Genomic DNA, 23,193 nt, shown 5'->3' with positions numbered 1-23,193 from the left:
TGCAAAAGAGAAAGTAGCTCCTCCTCAAAAGAAGATACACAGCTTAGAGACATTGCTGGTTATTTTTCAGAAGGGAGCAAACCTCTCAATGGCTTTATTTTTTAGAAGTAACTTTTTAATGGTACTTAATTCCTGGAGTCTGTTCAGTGGGTAAGCTAATGAAGAAAAACATACCCTACATGTTATTTCCATGCTGGCATTCATTAGCCACACAAGCTTAATAAAGATTTGTGATGGGCTTGCTCAGCCTCTGCCTCTTCTCTTAACCCCCTGCCAGAGCACTGTTGGTTACTCAGCTCAAGCTTTAACCTTCTTGAGATGTGGAAGTGTTCCTCTACCCTGCTCTGGGCAGATTCCAGCTGGAGGAAGGCACATGGCTCCGTTTTATTCCCTCCTCAGCAAAAAGGTATTGGAATGTGTCAGCAAAGGCCAACATTTAGCTCCTTGGCTTTCACCAAGGCTGGAAACCATTCCCTGCTCTGCCCTGGGACCCCAGGTGTAACCCCACAGGCTCACCGCAGTCACTCTATGCACACCTGAGCCTTGCACAGCTTCCAGCCCCGTGTTGGAACAGAAACCCACTGAGCCAGCACCTGTTTTTGTACAATTGTTTATACAAATTCAACAAAGGTAAAACTGCATCAGGAAGGTCTACGAAAACAACACCGTACAACAATGGCACTTATGAATGCAGAATTTTACAATCAGGAAATAACCATGTTATAAACCTTAAATGAGAACTCAACTCACACTTCAAAGAAAGAGAGACTACGTTTGACCATTTATTCTACGGCTGGACTCACTGTATAAATTAATTTTATATTGAGTACAAGAGCTCATGCTACAGAGTGAAACCCTCCTATGTGCAAAAGCTGAAATTGGAATTTTTTTAAAATTTTGAGAAAAAGGTGATTTCTATACAGATAAAACTTGGCAAAGTGTTTTACTTCAACTATAATTTACACCTTATTTCCACAACATGCTTATGTCACTTCTGAAGTATACAAAGCAGGATATAAACTTCCATTAAAACATGCTTTAAGTTGAAAGTATTAACCTACTTTTCCTGACCTGGGCACGTTTGTAGATAGATACTGTCTACGAAGTATAGGTTAAGTTCTCGCCTACCATAAGTAAAGATAAAAATTGGCAATCAAAACAGAAACACTGGTAATGCATTCAAACATTGCATAAATAATTTTTAAACAATTTTTGTACAAAAATAGTTCTGCATAATGTAAGATGTAACAAAACAAAACGTGTTAAGAAGGCAGAAATGCAGTGCGTGGTCCACTTTAATGACACCAACTTTTGTTGTTGTTTTAAGAAATGAAAAGCAGAAATCAAATTTACACTACCAAGCACATGCTGTGGTACTTTAAATAACAGTATTTCTTGGAGATCAGTCGTCTTCCGGGTGTGAACAACTACCATCAGTAACAGTCGCCTTACGGATTGCATAAGAGCCAGTGCAGGACATCCCAGGTAGACTGAAGTAGTGGCACAAGTTGAAATTCTTAACATGGGTAGTTTCATGTTGTCCTCTCCTCGACAAGAGTTGTAAAATCCACCGCAGTATTTTCCAATATTCCAAGTTCCCAATTGAAAATAAAATCCCTACGTGTTCTTCGTCCCTTCCCCCCCGCCCCAGTATTTACACGTGTCCTTTAACTAACTCAGTTTTTGCAGAAGTTTTTCTTCCACTTGCCCAAACTGAACACTTACTGACATCTCTGCTATGAACTGCTCGCAGCCTTCTTTTGTCACTTGCTTGCAGTACCTCAGGTCAATCTGGCAGATGTTTCCGCAACGTTTGAAGTAAGACAGGCACTGGTCAGTAACCTTATTGCAGTCTGTCGGAGAAAAAAAAAAAAAAGTGAGGGGGGAGAAATTTAACCACGTGTGTCTGTTCTCCAGCATGGGGATGGTTTATCCCGACCGCGGGAGGTCCTTGCCCCTCCCGTGCTGCACCAGCAGTGAAATTGCGCAGCCAACCCCGTCACCGATCTCTGATCCCGTGGCTCTGTTGTGTATCTGATGAGATAAAGCCAAGCGTGCTAGATGCGCAGAGCAAAGGGGCTGCAAAATCCCCCGTGGAGGATGAGGGAGGTACAACACATGGCCGCTGGGTAGGAGGCAGCCGTGCCGTCAGCTGGTGCAGGGCCTGGGGCAAGCGGGGCGGCTGCGGGGCTGGTTACACCAGCAGTGCATCCAGCTGCGCACAGGGAGTCCTGGGGGGCCATTACACCGGGGGAGGGAAAGAGCTGGGCAAAACCACTTCACCGACAAGTGCTTGGCACAAGTTTAACGCCACTAGGCAATTTCCGTCCCCCCCCGCTCCCCTCCGCACACGTTCCTTACCTGATAAATTAATTTCTGTTAATGAATCCCGCGTGGTGGTTCCGACCGCGGTCAGCAGGTTAATAGACTGGTCTGTCACGTGATTACAGTAACTGAGATTGAGCTTGGAGAGCAGAGGCATGTGCCTTATGATCAGCCGCAAAGAAGCATCTGTAATATCCAGGCCAGCCAAACGCAGCTCGACGATGTTCCGTAGTTTGCTCCGGTTGTCAATCTGACCTGGAAAGCAGAGGCAGCGGGTCACTCCCAGAGTCTCACCCCGAACTGCAAACAGCTGCAGATCTATAGGAAATGCACTGTGACACACAACACTGCTGCCCTACGTCAACTTCAGACGCTTTTGCCTGTCTGGAGCTTCGGAGGGGACATCAGCAGGAACACTGGTCTATTTTTGGAACAGGCACGTGGACAAAGCCACCTCCTGATTTCAAAACAAAAGGGATGAAAAGTAACTGCAGGGGCCCAGCGGAATTACAGGTCGGGAACAAGCAGTAGGCTGTGCAGTGCATGCCAGAAAGCAGATCTGATTTGCTCAAAATTTCACCTGAGCTGATATCCGGGCGAATGTGGCATGACCCACAGAACTGCTCCTTCCCTGAACTGGAAGAAAGTGTTTCCATACTCTCTAAAGTACACCCGTTGCAGCCTGAAGAGAAGAAAGTCAGACAGAAAACCAGCACAGTGGCTCAGATGACTGCCCAGCAGCCAGAGAACATCACTCGTTACCCAGTGGCTTCCAGCGAGGAGGCGCTGGAGGTCACTACTCTGAACACCTTGCACAACAGCAAAGCCCAGAACCCCACAGGTGCTCGCTGCAGGGGTTCAGCCCGTTTCCTCCAAGGGGACTAGCAGCAGAACATGCCACAGAACAGGACAGGTCTCCCGTGTGCTGCTCCCGCCTGTTACCTGGCCGGTTATCTGTGGGTGGTGACAAGAGGTCTCTCATTTGTGCGTCTTTCAGTCCTTCTGCCCACTGCACGTCCAGAGTTCGGAGCAAGGGACAACTGGAACTACAAAGTGCTGACACTGCTATCCATGAGCACCCTGACAGCAGCAGGTCTCGAAGACCTGCAGATACAGAAGAAGTTGGAGCGTGTGGCCTATCCCCAGACGCATCGCAGTGCTCTCTGCTACCACGCGCAGGTCGGGGGAGCCCAGTGCCACTCTGACGAACAAGCCCCAGCACCCCAGGGCAAGCAGGGACCCCACAGGCCTCTCCTGCCCAGCTCTCGATCTCTCCCACCATCTGGAACTTCACTACTGCGGGTGAGAGCAGACCCCTGCCGCCCCCTCCACTAACACGTCAGGAAAAGCTTCCAACAGTGATGTTACCCGTTGACGAAGATTTGCCTCAAATTAGTTTTCCTAGCACATCAGTAGTCACGAGATGACTATTTTGGGCCCATTTTAACCTGCTGATACTTCATTCCCACGTAACTACTCCTCTCCTAGGATACCCAGATCCCTGTAAATGTTCCTTGGAGACTGCAGTTTAGATACAAACTAGTTTCCCAAATTCAGTGAAGCGGTCAAAAACCAGCACTTACCTGGCAGTCTGTTGATCAGCCAACTCAGCTGCTTTTTAGATATATTTGTCCAACTAAGATCAAGGGTTACAGGCTGTCTCCTAATAATGCCACTGAGCATAAGTGGAGTGATGGATTTACAATGGTTTAAATCTATTTTGGTCCATAATCTTTTGTCACAGCACCTACCCAAAAAGAAAAAAAAGCCAACAGCACTTAATTTGGCACTTGTTTTGATTTCTGCGCGACCATAAAAGGTGTCATTAAACAGTAGGGAAAACTACAGCATTTAACTGAAAATAGCACAGATAAGGCCGAGTGATACTAAGGTAAGCACAACAACGCACAGCGTTGCGTACGTTTGAACTTTCCCCATCAAATATGTCATGCAATAAAGCATGGAATTATTCCCACAGAACACAGATGTCAACAACTTTGGATCCCATTTTAAGCCACCACAGCATTTACTAAAATCCATTTTCTAGCCTGAAAACAAGCCACACCTTATTTACCTTTGGAATACAAAGACCGGTTTTAAATATCACTGTCCTGATTTCCCCTGTGCTTTCCTTACTAAAACCAGTGAATTCTGTAAAATAGATCCCCCAACTCTTGTTCTCTGCTTGTGCTTTATTCCTGTCCATGTGTCTTTATGTGTTTTTACACTTTCTGCGGTTCTTTAAGGACAACACACAACAAGTCCTAACTGGTGGGCAAGATTCTGCATCTTCTCATTTTCCCATTAGAAAATACTGCACTCGGGTGGAGGGGGCATTTACCAGCTCTCTGCGACACCAGGACGCCCAGAGGAGGCACGCCACACTCATCTTCTTGCACGGAACTGCCAAGCCCCCCACCTTTCTGTCATTTCCCCAGTCCGTTACTAGACCGCGCTAGAAAGGAGCCTCCGTGACAACGTGCCCATCTGTGCGCACGCTACAGCTGAACCCGAGATGACAGCTAACGAGAGTTTACTGCAAGTTCAGTGAAACACAGAAAACTGCCCGCTAACGCTCCTGCCGTCCTGCAGCCACCGACTGCGTCCCTGTTCGCACTCCGGTACCCCAGCACTGAACAGACACAGTGAGTTAATACAATAAACGAGGGATTCCTCCACCCGCTCTGCCAGTACAGAACACAGTGAAGGGGATCGCTCTCCGCGTACCCTCTACAGCGAAACAATCAGCACGGACCTTCAGAGGAGAACGTCAGGGCCACTGGGAGACCTTCACCCTATCTCAATAGATATTTAAGAGCTGAACTGCACAAACAGCTGCATTAGCAGTCAGCGAGTCCTGGGGGCAGAATGACACCGAGACTGAGCATGACCCAGACCGGCTGTTCCAGCAGGCGAGAACACTGTGGTGTCTAACTGCGGAACAGGCTGCTCTGTGGCGTTACAGCCCCGGCAGGCTGACGCCGACGCTGACACACACAGTTCCCATCAGAAACGCCGGGAACTGCCATTTCTGAGAAAGCACCGGAAGACAGGCGATTTCTCCACACACTGCTGGTCACCCCTTCTCCGCGGGCTCAAGAGAGCTTCAGTGACAACCCACACACCTCCTGTAGGAGACATTAGTGCCCCCGTCACCCACCTCCCTTCCCCTTCCCAGCCCGTCCCATCGCTCGGTTTCCCGCCCTCCTTACCATCTGTTCCAGGTCTTGCAAACTCTCATACAGATGCACAAGTCCCTATGACTGAGGTAGCTAAAGACAGCCATCCAGACTTCCCTCTGCATCACGTGGGCTGCCCCATCATCCAGGGGGAGCGAGTCCGGAGGAGGGCTGATGGGGGGTGGCCGGATAACGTGCCGCTCCATCTGAATGCATTTGGGAGGAGAGAGCGAAGGCGGTGGCCGGGTTATTCCCCGAGGTGTGCTTCGCAGGCTGGGGATGAGCGGGTGCCTCAGCTCCCGGGGAGTCCCGTTCAATCCTTTGCTGAACCTATGGAGTCTCTCGCTGTTGTTCAAAGCACGCTTAGGCTCCTCATTCTCACTCTCAGGTTCAGATTTGATGGGTTGGTGATTCTCATTGGCAAGGCTGTTCTCGGTTTTTTGGATCTCCTGGTTGAGCTCCTTGCTGAGCTCCTTGCTGAGTTCTTTATTGGGAAGCCGCCTTTTCCGCCTCATCTTGAACTTCTTCTTGTCCCTGGGCTCGGCACCCTCCGTGCTGGGACCTGCAGTGGGCGAGCTGGACCGTGACTGGTCGCTGTCCTTGGACCTGGGAGGTGCTTCTGGCAGGTCATCCTCTGGCTCCTGCTTCAGGCGCCGCAGGGGTTTGATCATGGCAGTTCGGTCATCCGGAGCCTTCCACGATCGCCGCTGAAAAGGAAGAGACAAGGGCTGACTATCCGAGCGAGAACGTACTCAGCAATACCTCACATGCTGATGCTCCACACAGGCAGCCCTGCCCGGGGGGGCCGGGCTGCCTGCCAGCGCTGGGCCCCACCCAGCTGAGCACAAGGGTACATTCACCGGCCAAAGGTATCAAGTTCAAGCCCCATCACACGGATGAGGAGTCCAGCTATCGGCTCTGGACTCCAGGAGTGTGATAAATGCATTATTTGCCATGCATAATCCTGCAGATTTAAGGGTCTTACTCATTACGCAGTGACAGTTCACCGACAGAAGATAAGTAGCACTCTTTCGACAGCTTTTTCCCCAGCAGGCCAGAAGAAACCAGGCTTGGGCACGTTCACTGGGTAAAGCACCCACTTTAAACACTGCCTCGTGTGCACTCACGCCCAAAGGCCAAAAGGTGAATTTCTGAAACCTCCTGAATTGCAACCGACTCCCACTGTGGCTTTGCTGTTGTGGTCCTTATCGCTGCATACTCACAGCCTCCTTTAATCAGGCTTTAGCTGCTCCTTTACGTCCCACTGAACTCTGCTCGTCTTCTCAAGCTTCCTCCACCTCCGGTTCATGCAGAAGAGGGAACCCGACGGGTCTGACACACTGCTAGCCTGACGAGACCTCACGCTGACATGATCTCCAGCGCAACGCAGGCTGACAGGGGTTGGCTGGCACCTTCTTCCCTGCCCTGGTCACTGTTCGTATCAGCAAACCGCACTTCACTTGCTCCCATTAATCAAATCTCCCTGATGCACGCCAGATTTGTGTAAGAGACACACAAACGAAGACCAGGGAAGACTTCAAGTCTTATCTGATTACTGCAAGCGAGAAAGAAGCCACCAACTGTTAAAATGAAACAGCTCTAATAAGAAGAGATCCAGACTGGCAAGAGAAGGTGAACTGCTGTGAAGACACTTGTTCTATCAGAAGGTCTATGCTTTCACAAGAAACTAATTGGATTAAGCCAGTGGATGGCCTCCTGTGCTTCAGACTGCGGTGCACAGCGGAGAAAGCTGATCACTCTGTCTTTAAATTAACATATTCTAAAGGAAGAGCTCACGGTAAGTTAATGACAGGTTAGAATAAAATTACAACATCCAACTACTGTCAGCTTGCAGCATCCTTCACACGGGGTACAGAGGAGCACTCAGTGTAAAGGTATCAGACTTCTGTTTCGGTGCCAGATAGCGAGGGGTAATCAATACCCACCCGCGTGCCAGGTCTTCCCTGGGTATCAGCGGGGGACTCCAGGGACGTGCTGCGGCACAGAATGCCAAGGGGCTGCGTGGCAGGGGCAAGATTCAACCACACAGGAAGAGCAAACCGTGAGTACAGACACAGAATTTTGTTCCTTGGGTGACCAAAGCACAGCTTGCTGCTGTATTTTAACATGGGACACCAGAACAGAAAATGTAAAAGCAGACACTGCAGCTGAACTATCCTGGAGCGAAAAGATTTCCATGAGAGAGATCTTCTGTAATTTCAAGATGTAAATGGGATAACTAGAATGCCTGCAGTGACACAAGGACATGACTGATCGAGAAACTGGCTCACCATTCAGCCCACAGGAGAAGGGATTAAAAGGGATTGAGAACATATCTATCAGAAAGGCAAAGCACCTTCTTCCTGAAGAGTCTGCCGTCTTTTCCAAGTTTTAGCTGTTGGAAGAACGAAAAGTAAAAACCCCCAAACATGACATTTGTTGTGCTGTCTGATGAAGGTCTGGTGACCCACAGTGCCTTCCTGACGCACTGGGGGGCTCTCATGGAGCAACTCAAGCCATCCATAAACACTGCAGTGAGTCCAGAGGAATGGGAAAAATAAAGCATGGTCAGAAAGTAGAGATGCGTAAATGGTATTGTGAATTTTGCTCTCATTCCACCAAAGCAACCCCAATTCCTGCGTTTACTGTACTGTAGCGTTCCGCTGTCGAGCCTCGCGGGGCGGACAGACTGCCACTCCTCGTGAGCTGCACATGCAATACAAAACCACTGGTTCTGATTTTAAAGCCATCAGTCATTTACCTGGGAGACACATTAAATCTAGGTCCTCATTTCTACCTCTGCAAACCAGCATTTCCATACATTCCAAGTATCGCGTTTTGCAATCCACATGACAATGCAGTGTCCCTACGAGCTCCGACTCTCTACACCGCTTTTGTGAGCGGCTCCTCCTCCTTGCAGGCTACAGAAGATGTCATTTCTAAAGGTCCTCTGATGGGTTGCGAGTAGTGTACATCCCTGAATCAGCCAAAAACAAGCTGCCGTGCGCCACCAAGTGGATAAAGATGAAAGTTTCCATTAAAAACTGATTTTCAGCTTGTTTCTACTCCAAGCATCTTGTAAGGACTTTTCAGTTAAAGTGGGTTTTCCAGTATTTTGAATAAAACAACAGCCAAAGCCCAGTGTTTCAGCCTCTGAATGTCAACTCGAGTGTCGCTGCTCAAACCACTGTCCTGCTAGACTAGCAGTTCTCAGAAAGGAAGGTAAAACATCGCAGTTTCTTTTGTAACAACCTGGATTCCAAGATGAGCTATAAGCCAGAAGGCAAGAGACATCAGCCCCAACAAGCCCACGCGCATCTGTAAAGTACAGGAAAAGAGTGTTTTGCCATACCCGCTTTCTCATAGTGGGTTCCTGGGGTTTTTCAAATTTCCTTTTCCTCCATAAATGCACTTCATCTGACTTTCTCCTCAGTATTGAGTCAACTTGAGCCTTTTTGGAATGTTCCTCCGATTTCCGCCTGGGACTTTCTTCACAATCCCCTTTCCGTTTTGCGGCATCTGTTACTTCTTTATTGTCTCTGTTCATTTTCTGTTCCTTCAGCAACGAGCCTGGGAGATTTGATGCGTATTTGAATCCTGGTCCGCGCTTTTGCTTGTACGCCAAAGAGACACAAAACACAAACAAACTTTATATCTTACGCCTCTCGCAGCTCTTTATCTAAGCTGTCTCCAACACTCCAGCATTAGTAGGTCGATCACTTTGCAACAGACAAAATGATTAGCAAGGAGTAAAGTAGTTTCAACACGACCCAGCAATGTGTGCTTGCAGCCCAGAAAGCCAACCGTATCCTGGCTGCGTCAGAAGAAGAGGGACCAGCAGGGCAAGGGAGAGGATTCTGCCCCTCTACTCTGCTCTGGTGAGACCCCCCCTACAGCACTGCGTCCAGCTCTGGAACCCCCAGCATCAGAAGGATGTGGACCTGTTGGAGAGGGTCCAGAGGAGGCCACAAAGATGCTGAGAGGGCTGGAGCCTGCTGTGAGGCCAGGCTGAGAGAGCTGGGGCTGCTCAGCCTGGAGAAGAGGAGGCTCCGGGGAGACCTTAGAGCGGCCTTCCAGTGCCAAAAGGGGGCTGCAGGAAAGCTGGAGAGGGACCTGTGACAGGGGCGTGTAGTGACAGGACAAGGAGGAATGGCTTTAAACTGGAAGAGGGCAGGTTTAGATTGGATATAAGGAAGAAATTCTTTACTGTGAGGGTGGTGAGGTGCTGGCACAGGTTGCCCAGAGAAGCTGTGGCTGCCCCCTCCCTGGAAGTGTTCAAGGGCAGGCTGGACGGGGCTTTGAGGGACCTGGGCTGGTGAAAGGTGTCCCTGCCCACGGCAGGGGGGTTGGAAGTGGAAGAACTTTAAGGTCCCTTCCAACCCAAGCCATTCTGTAATTCTATGAATGTTCATAAAGTTATTTTTGTAACAACACACTTGCAAGGGTCTGTCTCAGTTTGCAGAGAAATAATGTTTCACTAATTCCAACAGACACTTCAGGTTTTGCATAATGCCTTCTGGTTTTTCCTTTTTTTTTAAAAAGTATTTTCATCTTAGAAATTAACATGCAGCAGTGCACAGAACTAACCTAAATATTCCCTAGGTTTTGGGTGAAGTGTTCGCAAACGGAACAAGAATACAAAAGTTGTTAAAGAACAGAAAACCATCAGTTCAAAAACAAAAGCTGGTACTGGACAAAGTTACACCTACAAGCCAGAGGGAATGCTTGAGATTTTGTATCTCATTCCAGCACGACTTATTCCCATTAAACTCACTTTTCCAGTTTTCCCTGCATGGTTGCACTTTGGACACTCCCAGCAGTTCGGCAGCTCATCATTAACCACACCATCCGATTCCTTCACCTGGTGAAAGAGAGGCACAACTCAATTCACGACCGTGCTGCAAAAACCTGCAAAAGCCTACAGGAAGGTCTTTTAGAAACATTTTGTACAGCTCAATTTTCTCTGAACAACTGCTGCCCTCCCAATGGCTGCAGAAAAGAAATCCAAACCACCGCAGGTGCTGTGCCACCCTGCTGGTGCTGCGCAAGCCCTTGGTCCTGCGCGATTACCCTTCTGACGATGCCAACGCGGGAGGAAAGCACGCTGGCCAAACTGGTATTTGACACAGGGTTCGGGTCTGGGCTCTTTGTGCAGGTCAATGAATCAATCCCAATTAACACAGGGCACATTCTGCTCTTGCAAAAAAACCCAAAACAACAAAGACCACCCAAACAACCCAAACCAAACCTCCAAAAGCCTAGGACTGTAACAACGCCATCTCCAAACGCCCTCCCACACGACTTACTTGAGAAGCCGAGTCCTGTCCCCCCCCCGAGTGAGGCACAGTTTGATCTTTTAACAGGAAGGGATTTCTCCCATGCACACGTTCTCACATACATTAATACCGTTTGGCATTTTTAGAAGCAAAGCACCCTGCACTGTAATCAAGTGTTCCTTAAAATATTTTCCTTTATGGATCAGAACTCGCAGTGCCATGCCTCCAGCCCCCCAGTCCACGTGCCAACAAAAGCAATGGTTGCCAAGTCAGCTAGAGAACAGGCACTTTTTATTCAGAGGACTGGACACATGAAGGCATTTTCAGAGTTTCTCACACCCACAGCTACCCACCTAGCTTAAGGAAGAGAACTGCGTACTTCTTCACTATCCCCGAGAGACTGTAACATTTTGCTTTTTGAAAGAGAAGACGCACGCTGGGTGCTGTTACACTGCAATGAAAGCACAGCCCTGCCCTACACAGCTGAAAAGCCGCTGGTTTCTGAGTTTCCATACAGGAGCCAGCAGTATTTTCCAAACAGGAGGTAGGTGTTCCCAAAAAGACCTTTTTGTGAATGAGGATGAAACGCAGAGCTAAGGTAAAAACACCCTCCACACAAACACACAGGCTCACTGACGGCACATTCACATGTAAGGGTTTAGTTCTACATTCAGAAGAAAGCCTTGGGGGTGGGAGACCAGAGATTAATTTATTTCTATTGCAGACAACAAAAACACGCTACTGTCAGGACAAATAGCTGGGCACTGGCATCAGCAACACCGTAGCAGGAGACTGCTGCTGAAACAGGCAGGGGCAGAGATCTGCAGATTTTTCATGTTTCTGAAACAGTTCCTCCTCTCCTCCCAGCTCAGTGAAAACACAAGAGGCTGTGCAGGATCCAGTCTTTGCTTTTAGGGGAACTGCTTCCTCACGTCCCCGAGCCAGACAGCAGCCATTCTAGTTCCACCATCCAGCGAGACTGATGATATACCAGCCTCTCTCAGCAAGTCTTCTGGAGTTAATAAATGAGTAAATGAAGTGGGCAGAATTTAAATACTGGTTTTATCACAACTGCGCGCCTTTGAACCTTCTTTCCCATGGTAGGTGTAAGATACTCCGGGAGTTGTTGTATACATCTCTGCCTCCGGGGAACAATTCTTGGCCCGAGCCCAAGTTGGGAACAAGTTATTTCCCGCACTGAATATAGAACAAATGCTACTGAAGGGAAAGCATTACAGCTCCGTCCCTTCTGTGAAGTTTAAGGAACTGAACAGATGTGGGGAACTGTAAGCAAACTAATTAGACACACACAAACCTGCCACTGAATCCGTCCCAAGCCTTTCAGGCTGGGTGGGAGCCAGTTCCGAGTGTTTGCTACAAACAGCAGGTGGGTGTCTGAGCCACAGCGTGAGGCGTCCTCAGAAACGTACCTGCAGCACGAGGTCAGCGATTCACAAAGTCTAAACACGAGATTACAGAACTGTGAACTCTTCTTGGTAAGGAATACGGAGACCCCAGGACGCTGATTTGACATTGCTGAGCGAGAGCCACGAATTCTGGCAATGCCAAGACTGAAACAACACCGGCAGCAAGACACACCTGGGCTGAAGCAATGGGCAGCAGCGCAGCTGTGCTGGAAAAGGTCTTTGTATTTCTGCTGTTCTGACAAGGCACCTAAATATTCCCCCTTTCCATCACTATCACTATATCCACCTAAGATGAAAAAGAACAGGCTCCTCTGGGGAAAATTAACCCCTTCTCCTTAAGGAAACGGCATCAGATACTGCACTCACTCACACGTGCTAACCTGCATTACTAGCAATTTGAGATATAGCAATAAATTAATCAATAGTGGTTCAACTCAAACAATCTCTACCAACAAAAGAAAATATTCCTCCAAAAATCTCACTAGCTCCCTCTGCAAACAATGTTGTGCTTGCCAAGATCATTTTGATAAGAAACTCTTCATCAAAATGAGCATTTGTGTTCGTATTGTATTTTCAACACCATTTTCACCCACAAAAGCCCCTCAATGCTGTGAGTGTGTCAGAGTGCCGACACGCCTGAGCTACTCTTACTCTCCTCGAAGAGGTCATGGTCCGACACTTTTTTTCATGGAGAAAACCCACCACAAACACATACAGTCAAATCAGGAAACGGGAAGAGGATGGACTTCAAACCAGGAAGAACCTGCCCTGCAGTACCAATTAGCCACTGCATGGGCCAAACGACTCCACAAGCTTTGGAGATGTGTCTTGGAGGGAATTCACTCCACATGGGAATAAGCCAGGAAAGGACACTCCTCCCTTCACTAATCCAGTTTATTCCAGCATCTCCCAGAAGTACATTTGCCAGACATTTAACTGGAGATGACTGACAGTTCACATGTCCTCCTGCCTATCTACCGAGCAGGACAGAAGGGACCTTCTGGTGGAGAGCTGGAGCAGCCGTCCTGGGGCTGTGTCTGCATCCGAAGGCCCTTCCCACAAGGACTGTTTACAGGCTCCAGCCTGTAGGTTTAAGCCCGTGTCAAGGGCTTGAGTAACATGTAAACATGGCAACAGATTTGTGTCTCACAGAAAATCATGGAACTTGGAAATAAAGAGCAAGGCTCCAAGGAAGAGCCTCCATTTTCCTTCTGCTGGTCCCCTGTGCAGTCTCATCTCATCTTCCAAGATGATTCTGAAATCCTACTGGTGCGCTCTTGTCTCAGTACATAAACAGTACCAGTTACCCCACCACTCCTGCTCAACAGAAGCACCAAGAAATTAAAATAGAAGACACACGACGTACAGTGTACATCTCCCACTGCTTAACTTTCAGAAACACCCAAAGCAACATTGTTCCTAGTTACCAAAATAGCACTCAGAACACTACACATGCATAAAAGAACAAACAAGCACTTGCTTGATTTCACAGATCTGACCCACATCCTGTGCAACTAGTCCCAGATGTGGTACAGGGAGAGGAAGCCATACCTGAACTGCCACTAGACAACAATTGTGTCCTCCAGACTCAGCCACGAAGTGCCACTGACACTGCAAAGCGAGAGATGGGGGAGCGCAGTGCACTTTCAGGAAGGACTGGAATAGCAAAGCAGCAGCTACAAGCCAAAACTGAGGCACCCCTGAAAACGAGCAGCTCCTTCCCTCGCTTTATCGGCCCCCGAAGCTCTGTTTTAAGAGCCAAGCAAGTAAAGATCCCTTTCACAGTCCATCTGTAGCAGGAGCTGTAAGCACCAATTTCATGAATCAGGGAGACAGCCACAGTTCTGGTTTGCCAGCTACCTACTTTCTGCTCTAATAATCGACAGGCACATAGCTTGGTGCAGTACTATGTACAGCGCAAGAAAAATAAAAGAGCAGGAGAGCATCACCCCGGGCCTGCATAAGGAACATACCTCTCCTCCCAGAGATCCCAGAAGGGCCAAAAGCTGCTTTCATGGGCATGGTATGTCAGAACGCATTTGCTTTGGCAAATCACTTTAACCATAAACAAATCAGCAACAGGAAATGGCTGATCAGCTGAAACAAATCAGCTCTGGAGAAAGGAGGCTTCTAAATGCTCATACACAAAGATATGCCCCAAACGACACTTTTGGTACCAGCAAAGAATACAGCGGCTCACAGGACTCAAGTCAGCCAAGGGTGAGCCCTCCTGCAGCCTGAAACTCGCTCAGTTTGTTCTCTAGACCTGCAGTCTTCCCACTGCAACATTTGCTCCTAACATCTTTAAAGCCAGCTGCCACGGAAAGGCACATCTGTGCCTGGACAAACACGAACAGCAAACTACTCGTCTGTACTTTGTGGGACACAGGAAGGAGCTACCGACACGGGGATTAGGACGGACTCATCCAAAAGTACAGGCAGATTTCTCTGTCCTCTTGAGCTTCCCATCCCAACTGAAACTCTTCACTTCGTTAAACAAGAGGCAAAAAAGAAAGAAAAACAAAACAAAAAAATCTCCCCACAAGACATCTGCATGCACACACATTTCAGAGGCTGTCCAAAGAGGCTCTGCTTACAGGGACGCTGTTTCACCACGGGACCGCCGCCTGCCAGTCAGGGCTGCATGTCGCCCTCCTTCTCACTCCAACTCTTTGCTCACTTACATTTCCAAAGATGAACATGTGAAAGCTTTCCCAGTCTTCATTTCCAACATGTATCACATCCTCGTACTCACCTTAAGGCATCCTGGGTGTATGATTTCATTACAAATGGAGCATTCCATTAGCATGAGATTAAACTTGCTTTCCTCCTCTTCCACCGTGTCCTCTTTGCCAGCTTCTCCGCACACCAGACACACAGCAGTATGAGGCAACACCGGCTGTTTACACACATCAGAAAGAAGTCTTGATCAGGACAGGGAAGACATATGGCAACAGAAGAACCCAATGTGCATTTACAGGATCATTTCTTTCTCTCAGAGGAGATACACAGGGATTAATTGTGCAAACTGCTGAAGGCTCCAGCACAGCAGAGCAACGAAAGCAAGAAAAACTGGTAAGAACTGGGGCTGAGTACCCAGATCAAGCATCACAGGATGTTTCACAGAAAAGTGTCCTCCCCGTAGCAACGTAGATTCATGGGGCATCCCAGAGATGGAGGAGAAATTGTGTGGGTTCCTTGAATCTGTGCGCTGACACAGACATCGGCATGCAACTCGCTTCACTACTGTACACTGGGAGGGAAAAGAAGCAACCTGGAACATCACTATTCACATCCATTAAGCCTCACAATCTGACTAGCAATTTGGCAGCTCCCCTATTTTACAAGCAGGGCAGACAGATGTTATGGGACCCAATCCAGATCTCACAGCAAGCCCACAACAGAACCAAGAGCAGACCTTTTCCTGATTGACAATCTATTATCCAGGGCCCTGCTCCCAACCCGAGCATTGCAAAAAGCACCGCACAGACACTTAAAGAGAATTTCTCTCCTGCAAGTGTCACAAGTGAGAAGCACAACGATTTTTTTTTCCTGTCTTTTGCTGAGGCAGAAAGGTAACTGCAGCATCTTGCATATCTGTCACCCATGTCAAAGCACTGAATGCCAGTCTAATTAAAAAGCCACCTTTGTGCTAATGAGGAACAAACTTCTGATCTGCAGCAATAAGGAATAAGCCTCATTACAAGAAAGAAAAGGAAGATCCTCATAAGAAGCTGGCTGCAATGTGAAATGCTATCGATTAGGCTACAAGTCCTTAACTACTAAGGAGCCAGAGGCAGAGATGTGGCTTTTCATGGCAAGGATCTCTTGAAGATGGAGTGAATAAAATCCCTAAGTGGATTCTTGCACATCAAACCGAATCTATGTGGCAACAGTGCATCCTTTGGCAAGTTTCAGACAGGGAAAAACCTAGCTATAGTAAGCCATGAGAGAGTACAGTGTGCTGCTCCACACACCAACATCTGATACATCAGCTACCAGCGACACTGCTTCCTCATGCCAGTACTTACCCATGCTCCATTTTAAAAAGCATTTTGCGAATGCTATTTAATTCCCACCCTTCCTCCAAGCACAACACAGGAATCCCCAGGACCCTATTCCACCAGAGGGTAAGCCAGAGAAAAGCTACGGTGTCCAGAGCCGTAAAAGCTCCGTCCACTTGTTTTGTCCAAGCTGCTACACACAAGAACAAATATCCCAGGAGCAGTACAATCTTTCTCACTAGGAGCAAGAGTGTCTAGGGAACCTCCTCTGTGCCCCAGCTAGCCCTGTCCCACTGACGGGCTGGAACTGGAGCCACGCTGTCACAACTCATCCTCCCAGCACAGAGCCCCATGCTCCCTTCAGATCTACTCAATGTAGCATAACGCGTCCCAGGCACTCCCGTTTCCTTTCCTGACTGAACTGGTGATGCAGAGGAGCTTCCTGTTCTCCAAACAGCAGTACAGGCTCTCTTCAGGCTTCTGAGTTCAATGAAAGTCTGTGTCTAGCTAATATTGTCAACGTTATTAATCAGAGGAAAGCACAATCCCAGAACCATAGAGATCACTACTTTCACAGAGCCTTGCTTCTATGTTTTAGGCTTTTTTTTGGCTGGAAGCTGTTGGATGGGTACCACAGTATATTAATACTGCAATTGTTAGAGAACATAATGAAGAATAAAGACAACAGGATTGCTTATAGAAATGTAAAGCACTTAAAAATTACAACAGTTCCACTTGCTAATTTTCTATGCTTTTGCTGCTCTAAGACAGACTGTCATACTCCCCCTGCTATTGACACCACTGGGAACCTACGAAGGGCAGAGATGTCTTTTTCAGTGCATGCAAGGGTGGGACAGAGAATCAGAGTACCCTGGCTACCGAGTCCTGTGCTCTAACCACAGCTTCTGGAAACAGAACCGTGGATACCAAGAAGAAAAAAAAAAACAACTTTGTTACTAGAAAAGAGAGGATGAGAGGATGGCTACACTCAGCCAGAAGAGAACCCATTTCATCTCCAAAGGGCTCAGCCTGTGTTTCAAGAGTGAAACCGCTTAGTATGAAAGTTTCCTTCATCAGTCAGGACAAGAAAGCACACTGCAGCCCTAATTTAATCCCTCCACTAAAAATGCAGCACGATTTCACTATTTCTTCCCCCTGGAGAATAATAAATTCTTCATCCATGCTGTTCAATTCATGCCACACTCCAGGAAATCAAGTGTTCAAAGAAAAGACACTTGAGCTGCAAAAGCACTCTGCAGAAAGGTAGACATTCTATGTACTTTACTGAAAGATCCAGCAGAGCTGAATTCAATCCTCTATGTCAAGAACAGCACGTGGCTTAGAACAGGACATGGAGTGAGCTACCAGGAACAACTACTGGAAACCTTAAGTGCTTATCAGTTTTTTATCAGTGTCAGACCAAGTCATTTAATGCCTCCACTTCAGTTTCCTCATCAGAATTAAAGTAAAAAAAAGCCCCTAAGTGAAAGGAACTGTAACAAGAGTTACAGAGAAATCAGTACAGATGGAGTGATATTTCAGTTATGAATAAACAACATTCCTTTCCTTAAAAAATACAACAGAAAAACCAAAGCCTTAACAACAGCACAAACAAGATCTTCCAAAGAATTAAGAGAAAAGCTAAAGCTATTTTTTACCCTTGAACAGGGTCACTGTGGAGATGAGACCCGAGAAGCAGCTCAGCGATAGGCAGCATGAAAGCAACAGATTCAAAAGGTACTTGGACAACTTAATGGCACATTAATCTGCCAATATTTGTTAAATACAAAGCTTTCACTTATGACTTGAGAAGCTTCTAAGCAACATATCAGAGCAGTCCAGGAAACTGTCTTTGCCTGCTTGCTTGCCCTGTTCTGATGCTCGTTCCTCGACAGCCATTTCCAGTCCCTGAGAAAGACAAGACCCTGGCTTGATGGCTCATCTGGATGAGATCCCTCCTATATGCCTAGGTAACAGCAAACAAATTCAAGTTCAGATCTCAAGTGCCTGGAGTTGGGGTCACTAACACCAAAATCTGGGAGGACGACAGTCAGATTTCTCTGTGTCTCAAGCTGGTTAAGTAGTTAAGATGCTAAAGCTGGTTGCAAGGCATCTTTTCTCAGGAAATTCAGAGATCCAAACCAAACAGGCCTCTTCTCCCTTTGAATTAGAACTCCCTACTCTTCCCCTTCTCCTGCAAAATCCAGAACTTCACTTGATTTGAGCGCCCATTTCCAGTGTATTGATAATCTCCACATCTATCTACCACATTACTGAGAATGACAGCTGTGCTACTAAGTTTTAGGAGCATTATGGTTTCAGATTTGAGGTGGATGAAAAGCAATGGGAAGAAGAGATTTGAACTGAGAGGGCAGAGATTACACTGTTTCGCCCAATGCACTTCAGACATTAGAGTTCTCAGTTCCACACCTTGTCACCAGGAGACACAGATACAGGAAAGAAGGCCTCAAATGAGCTGTAGCAACAGGCACACTTACTGCGATACACTGCCTCATAATGCAGGACTGTTTCATCCTGCCAGGTCCCCCAAATTTCTTCATGTCTTTGCAGAAGTGACACTCGCCGCACTCTGTCCGCAGACACGCTTCGCACTTGCGGCATCGCGTCCTCCTCCGACGTGCTCCAGCAGTTGTCCGATTAGCTGCGAGCTTCACCGCAGAAGCAGTGCCCAGCTTCCCTTTGGGCCGTCCGACTGCCCTGTTCTGAAAGAGTCAGACACACAAAGTTAATCGCAGACCCCACTTACCATCCAAACTACAGAGCTTCCTTGGACAGGAGCTGTACGCATCTTAGATGAGAAGCTGACAGATATATCAGAATTATACACAGATGGGTAGCACACAGCAAACGCGTATGACCACTCTTATAGCTAAAGGAGTTTGATTACCTTTCCAAGAAAAGATGCATTGCAAAAAGACAAAGAAACCAAGGTATAAATGAGAGATCCCAAGCCTATAGCAAGCCCACTTCAACAGGAGGGCAGGGAGAATCCATTTACGCACAGCTCAATGCAGGACCAAGTCCCAGGTGACATGCCTGGCTTAGGTCAAGAGATGATCTGCGCCACTGCTGAGCTCTGGGCTAGGAAGCTCTTAGGATTGCGCTCAGGTTAAGCCAGAAGGTCCAGCTGCCTCTGCTGGAAGTGGAATAATACAAGGAGGCAGCAAAAGTAATTTTGAGGTTATGTACAGCAGAGAAATACTCAGCAGCAATGGCTCACGCCACAGCAATCTCCCTAAAAAAAACAGGAGAGTATGAACTACTGCCAAGTGATAAAGTAGAAAATAAAACACAAATACTACAAAACCCTTTCAAAGTAGTTGCCCTCATACCCAACACTAGCAAGTGCTCAAAACCAGAACACTAACTGATGCGGTGCAAAGGCTAGAAAGGGCATCCCAGGTTTAGATTTCAATGACCTTTAAGACAGAAGCTAAAGGAGCATGAAAAGATTTTAAATGATTAGGTTAACTGCAACATATTCACCCTGGATATCTAAATTTCATTTCTTATCAGAAATTCCCTGTTATACACAAGAACTTACAGCTCAAGCCAAACATCACTAAATACCATGCAATTGCACGGGGCCAATTATGCAAGAATTGGCTTGGCTCATTCTTACCACTAACAGCTTTCTCCATGAAGACGATAATAATAGGACTGCAAAGCTCATCTGGTTTACTATTTATACAATTTTTCCACTTTCTGCACATCTCAGCGTATGACCAACGGACTAGGCAGTTTCACTTTCTGTGTCTGCTGAATTCTGGGCAATCACCAAGGCAGGTGGAGGTTGGCTACAGAAAGCCATGCAGAATTTCCACTGCAGTTTTTAAAAGAAAGGGTATGGAAACATCCACCTGGTACTACAAAAGCATCCTACTACACAACCCTAACGAAAAGCCAGATTGTCAAGTATCTGATCTTCCTCCCAGCTGACTTAGCGAAGCTCCAGCGACTTTCTCAAGGTGCAGAACAGAGCTGATTTAACAGTCTTCATCCCAGGAACCTCAGTGCTGGGAGAGCAGAGAAGCCAGGAGCCAGACCTCTTAGCTTTCTCTCCCACAGACCCACTATCCTAACTGAGGTGGAAGGAAACATTGTTTAGTCAACGAGGTTACACAAATTTCCCCAAGTTTTTGTTCTGCTTGCAGGTTGAATCGCACCACGCTGTGTGAACACAGACAAGGTAGCTTCCTTCCCATCGGCAGCCGCACCAGACGCCTGGATTTCAGATAAATTTCAGACGCTCTGAAGAATAAATATTTACCTTTTAGACCAACTTTTCAGCTTCTCAAGGATAAAGTCAGCTCTGCCAGGACTGGCTTAGAGGCAACCTTGATAAGAGATAATTTCCCCCCTCTGCATGAAGCACTCCTCTATTCTCTTCTCTTTCCACTAGCAAGGGAAGCAAGAGTCACAAACCAAAGGCTAGATATCGGTGGGAACAAGCTAAACCAAAATACGCACAACAACCTGGGCAGCTCCTCTCTGCACATGGAAAATTCTGCATGAGCATCTGACTCCTTCCCACTGGGTTTGAACACAATTAAGTTTTTTTTCAAGAAGGCAAATACCAGTCACAAGTCATCAGGACGGTCTTTTTAAAATGCAATCTCTTTCAAGGAAAAATCAAACTCGGTACTTTTCCAGCTGAAAGACAACTCCTGATTCTGCCACGGCAATACGAGCCAAGTCCTAATTGTGAGGACAGTATCTTAAGAGCCAGGACATCGCAAAGATGCAAGAAATAAAAAGGCATCGCTTCAATAACAAATTTGAGAATCCTTAAAAAAAAAAAAAAAAAAAAAGAAAAAAAGACAGACAGGAAGGTGAAGGCACAAGAATAAATCTGAAGCCAGATCACACAACTCAGATTTCCTTACAAATCACCACCACAGAGCAGAGGTGTAGATCTCTGATCTCGCTCTGTGTAACATTTCTTAACTACCCACACCTCTTCACTGCTCCTTAAGAAATCCAAGCAGTTGTATTAGCTGGGTTTGTACTAACTCACCAACCGGCCAATCCTCAATCCAAGCCACGTTTTCACTCCAGGATGTCGCAGCCAGCAAGGCTGGAGAGGCCTTACAGGAATTCCCACTAGTATCTCGTTTCAAGGGGCTCCGAAGTGATCGCTTAAAAACCTCCACAGAAGAAAATCTGGCCTGTGGGTTGCTATCCCAGAAAGGGGCTGGGATTCAAGGGGGTAGAAGGAGCCTCCAACATGACTAGGGGGTTTACTTAGCACGTGGCAACCAGCCAGATAAATTCCAGGTTGATGTTAGTGAAGAGATGCTGCAGGATTTCCAGCTCAGACTGCAGTTTTACAGCATACCAGCTCTAGTAGCGAAACTAAGTAGAGATTTCCTTCCCAGCTCCCGTTCCTACCTCTGTATCGCAATTTGCCGCTCTCCTAGCGCAACTCTGCAGAGCTGCCTTGCGAATAATGGGCAAGTGGTAGGGCATGGCAGGATTCCTTAGCCTGAGTTTACCGTGGTGGCCAGCAAACAGCAACTCCACGGCCTCAAGCTCAGGACAGGGTGACACACCAAGTCTTAACACAGGTTCTGGACCGACGGAGTCTCCCACCTGCATAGCAGATCCTATCATCTCCTTTCCAAGGAGATGAGCTGAGACTCTCAAATATGACCTGTGCCTGCTGATCTGTAACCCTCAGCAGCCACCTTTGAGAACTGTCAGGAAAAGAACAATTATACCAAACTGGAAGACATTTTTTTCTTAAATCTTGCAACAAACAGCGCCCAAAACACCATCACAATCAATCCTCTGTGCTCCCCTACACCTCCCATACTTCTCTGGCCACAGCAGGAGTCTTCAAAACAGGGGCAGGAGGATGCTGAAGTGATGACAACCACTCTCCCAAGCTCCTAACGAAGGCTGAGCAAGCAGTGGCTGAAACCTATTTAGGATTAATATATTAAATACCTGCCTCCATTACATTGGAATCTAGAAAGCTGGTGGACTTCCACTGCCCTCTGAAACAAGGTGTGTTAACAGGACATTCAGCTAGTTTTTCTTCTTTGGTGGGTGGTATTTTTTCTGTTCCTCCCAGAATATTGCTATGCAACCCACAAAGGTAACCTACACCTGCCCCTGACGCAGACACAGCATGGCCTCTACAGCACCTGGTACCAGCAGTGAGCTTAGGCCACGTAACATGCTATGAACAACAAAGTCATTTACAAATCATGAACTTGGGATCACCCTCGCACACCACAGTGCTTAAACACGCCCATTCCTCAGACAGGAAAGGGCACAAATGTGCAAACTGATTTCCAGCAGCGCTGAGCTCCTCCAAACCCCACCAAATAGGGCTCCAAGCGGATGACAACGAGCAGACTGGGTGGGGTGGTCACCAGCAACCCAAGCCTTTCAATGGGGCGGTGCAGATCTGGGAATAAGCCCAGGTAGGGCACTTTCAACTCTACACAAACACCTAGGAAACGCTACCTGGAAGAGTCGCTACTCTCAGTATTAGTTTATCTTGACTATGGACAAACATTTGGCTGCTGGGGAGTTGTCATGCCTGCTTAGAGGTACCTTAACACACTTCCGCTGTGTGCCATTCCCCTGCTCGGCAGTCACCAAAAAGCCACCCACCATGGCCGGGGTCAGAAGCAGCAGAGGCACTAAGGGCCTCTGCCATGAGCACAGCTCTTCCTACAACAGAATCACAACTTTGATGTTTACAACAACAGATTTCTAACCTTGACAGCTGCAAAGAATAATTCAAAAGACCTCAGGTAAACAAAAATACTGAGAGCACCAAGCTTGGGAGACAACACTTAAGAGCAATCAGCTGCTAAAATGCATCATTAAGTAGGTGCTGATGTTCCCCAACGCTACCCCAACACCAACAGGGCTCTGATGGAGTTGTCACCAGGCAACTTCACATACAAACTTCTCTGCTCTGGAAAGGAAGACCAGCTGACACTGC

General features: G+C 47.4%; 1 protein-coding gene across 5 annotated transcripts in view; it reads right to left on the bottom strand.

The window, feature by feature from the left end:
• Window positions 1-594: 594 nt before the first annotated feature.
• The window catches only part of KDM2B (lysine demethylase 2B), a 122,528-nt gene continuing 99,929 nt past the window's right edge, over window positions 595-23,193 (bottom strand). For 2 of the 5 annotated variants that reach the window (XM_086761208.1, XM_086761210.1), the window contains exons 13-22: window positions 18,710-18,934; window positions 14,963-15,106; window positions 10,279-10,365; window positions 8,857-9,117; window positions 5,538-6,211; window positions 3,909-4,072; window positions 3,268-3,429; window positions 2,906-3,007; window positions 2,362-2,580; window positions 595-1,853 (exon numbers count right to left, since the gene is read on the bottom strand). In XM_086761208.1, the coding sequence (XP_086617334.1) occupies window positions 1,672-1,853; window positions 2,362-2,580; window positions 2,906-3,007; window positions 3,268-3,429; window positions 3,909-4,072; window positions 5,538-6,211; window positions 8,857-9,117; window positions 10,279-10,365; window positions 14,963-15,106; window positions 18,710-18,934 (2,220 nt within the window). In that variant the 3' untranslated portion in view covers window positions 595-1,671. Of the gene's footprint in view, window positions 1,854-2,361; window positions 2,581-2,905; window positions 3,008-3,267; window positions 3,430-3,908; window positions 4,073-5,537; window positions 6,212-8,856; window positions 9,127-10,278; window positions 10,366-14,962; window positions 15,107-18,709; window positions 18,935-23,193 lie in introns of all 5 variants that reach the window. The other 3 variants (XM_086761209.1, XM_086761211.1, XM_086761212.1) reach the window with 2 other exon arrangements.

The sequence above is a fragment of the Chlamydotis macqueenii genome, chromosome 17, assembly GCF_036417535.1.
Source record: "Chlamydotis macqueenii isolate bChlMac1 chromosome 17, bChlMac1.mat, whole genome shotgun sequence".
In the NCBI taxonomy this organism is placed as follows: domain Eukaryota; kingdom Metazoa; phylum Chordata; class Aves; order Otidiformes; family Otididae; genus Chlamydotis; species Chlamydotis macqueenii.
Note: the sequence above shows the minus strand (reverse complement) of the source record. Positions and strands in the feature narration are given on the sequence as shown.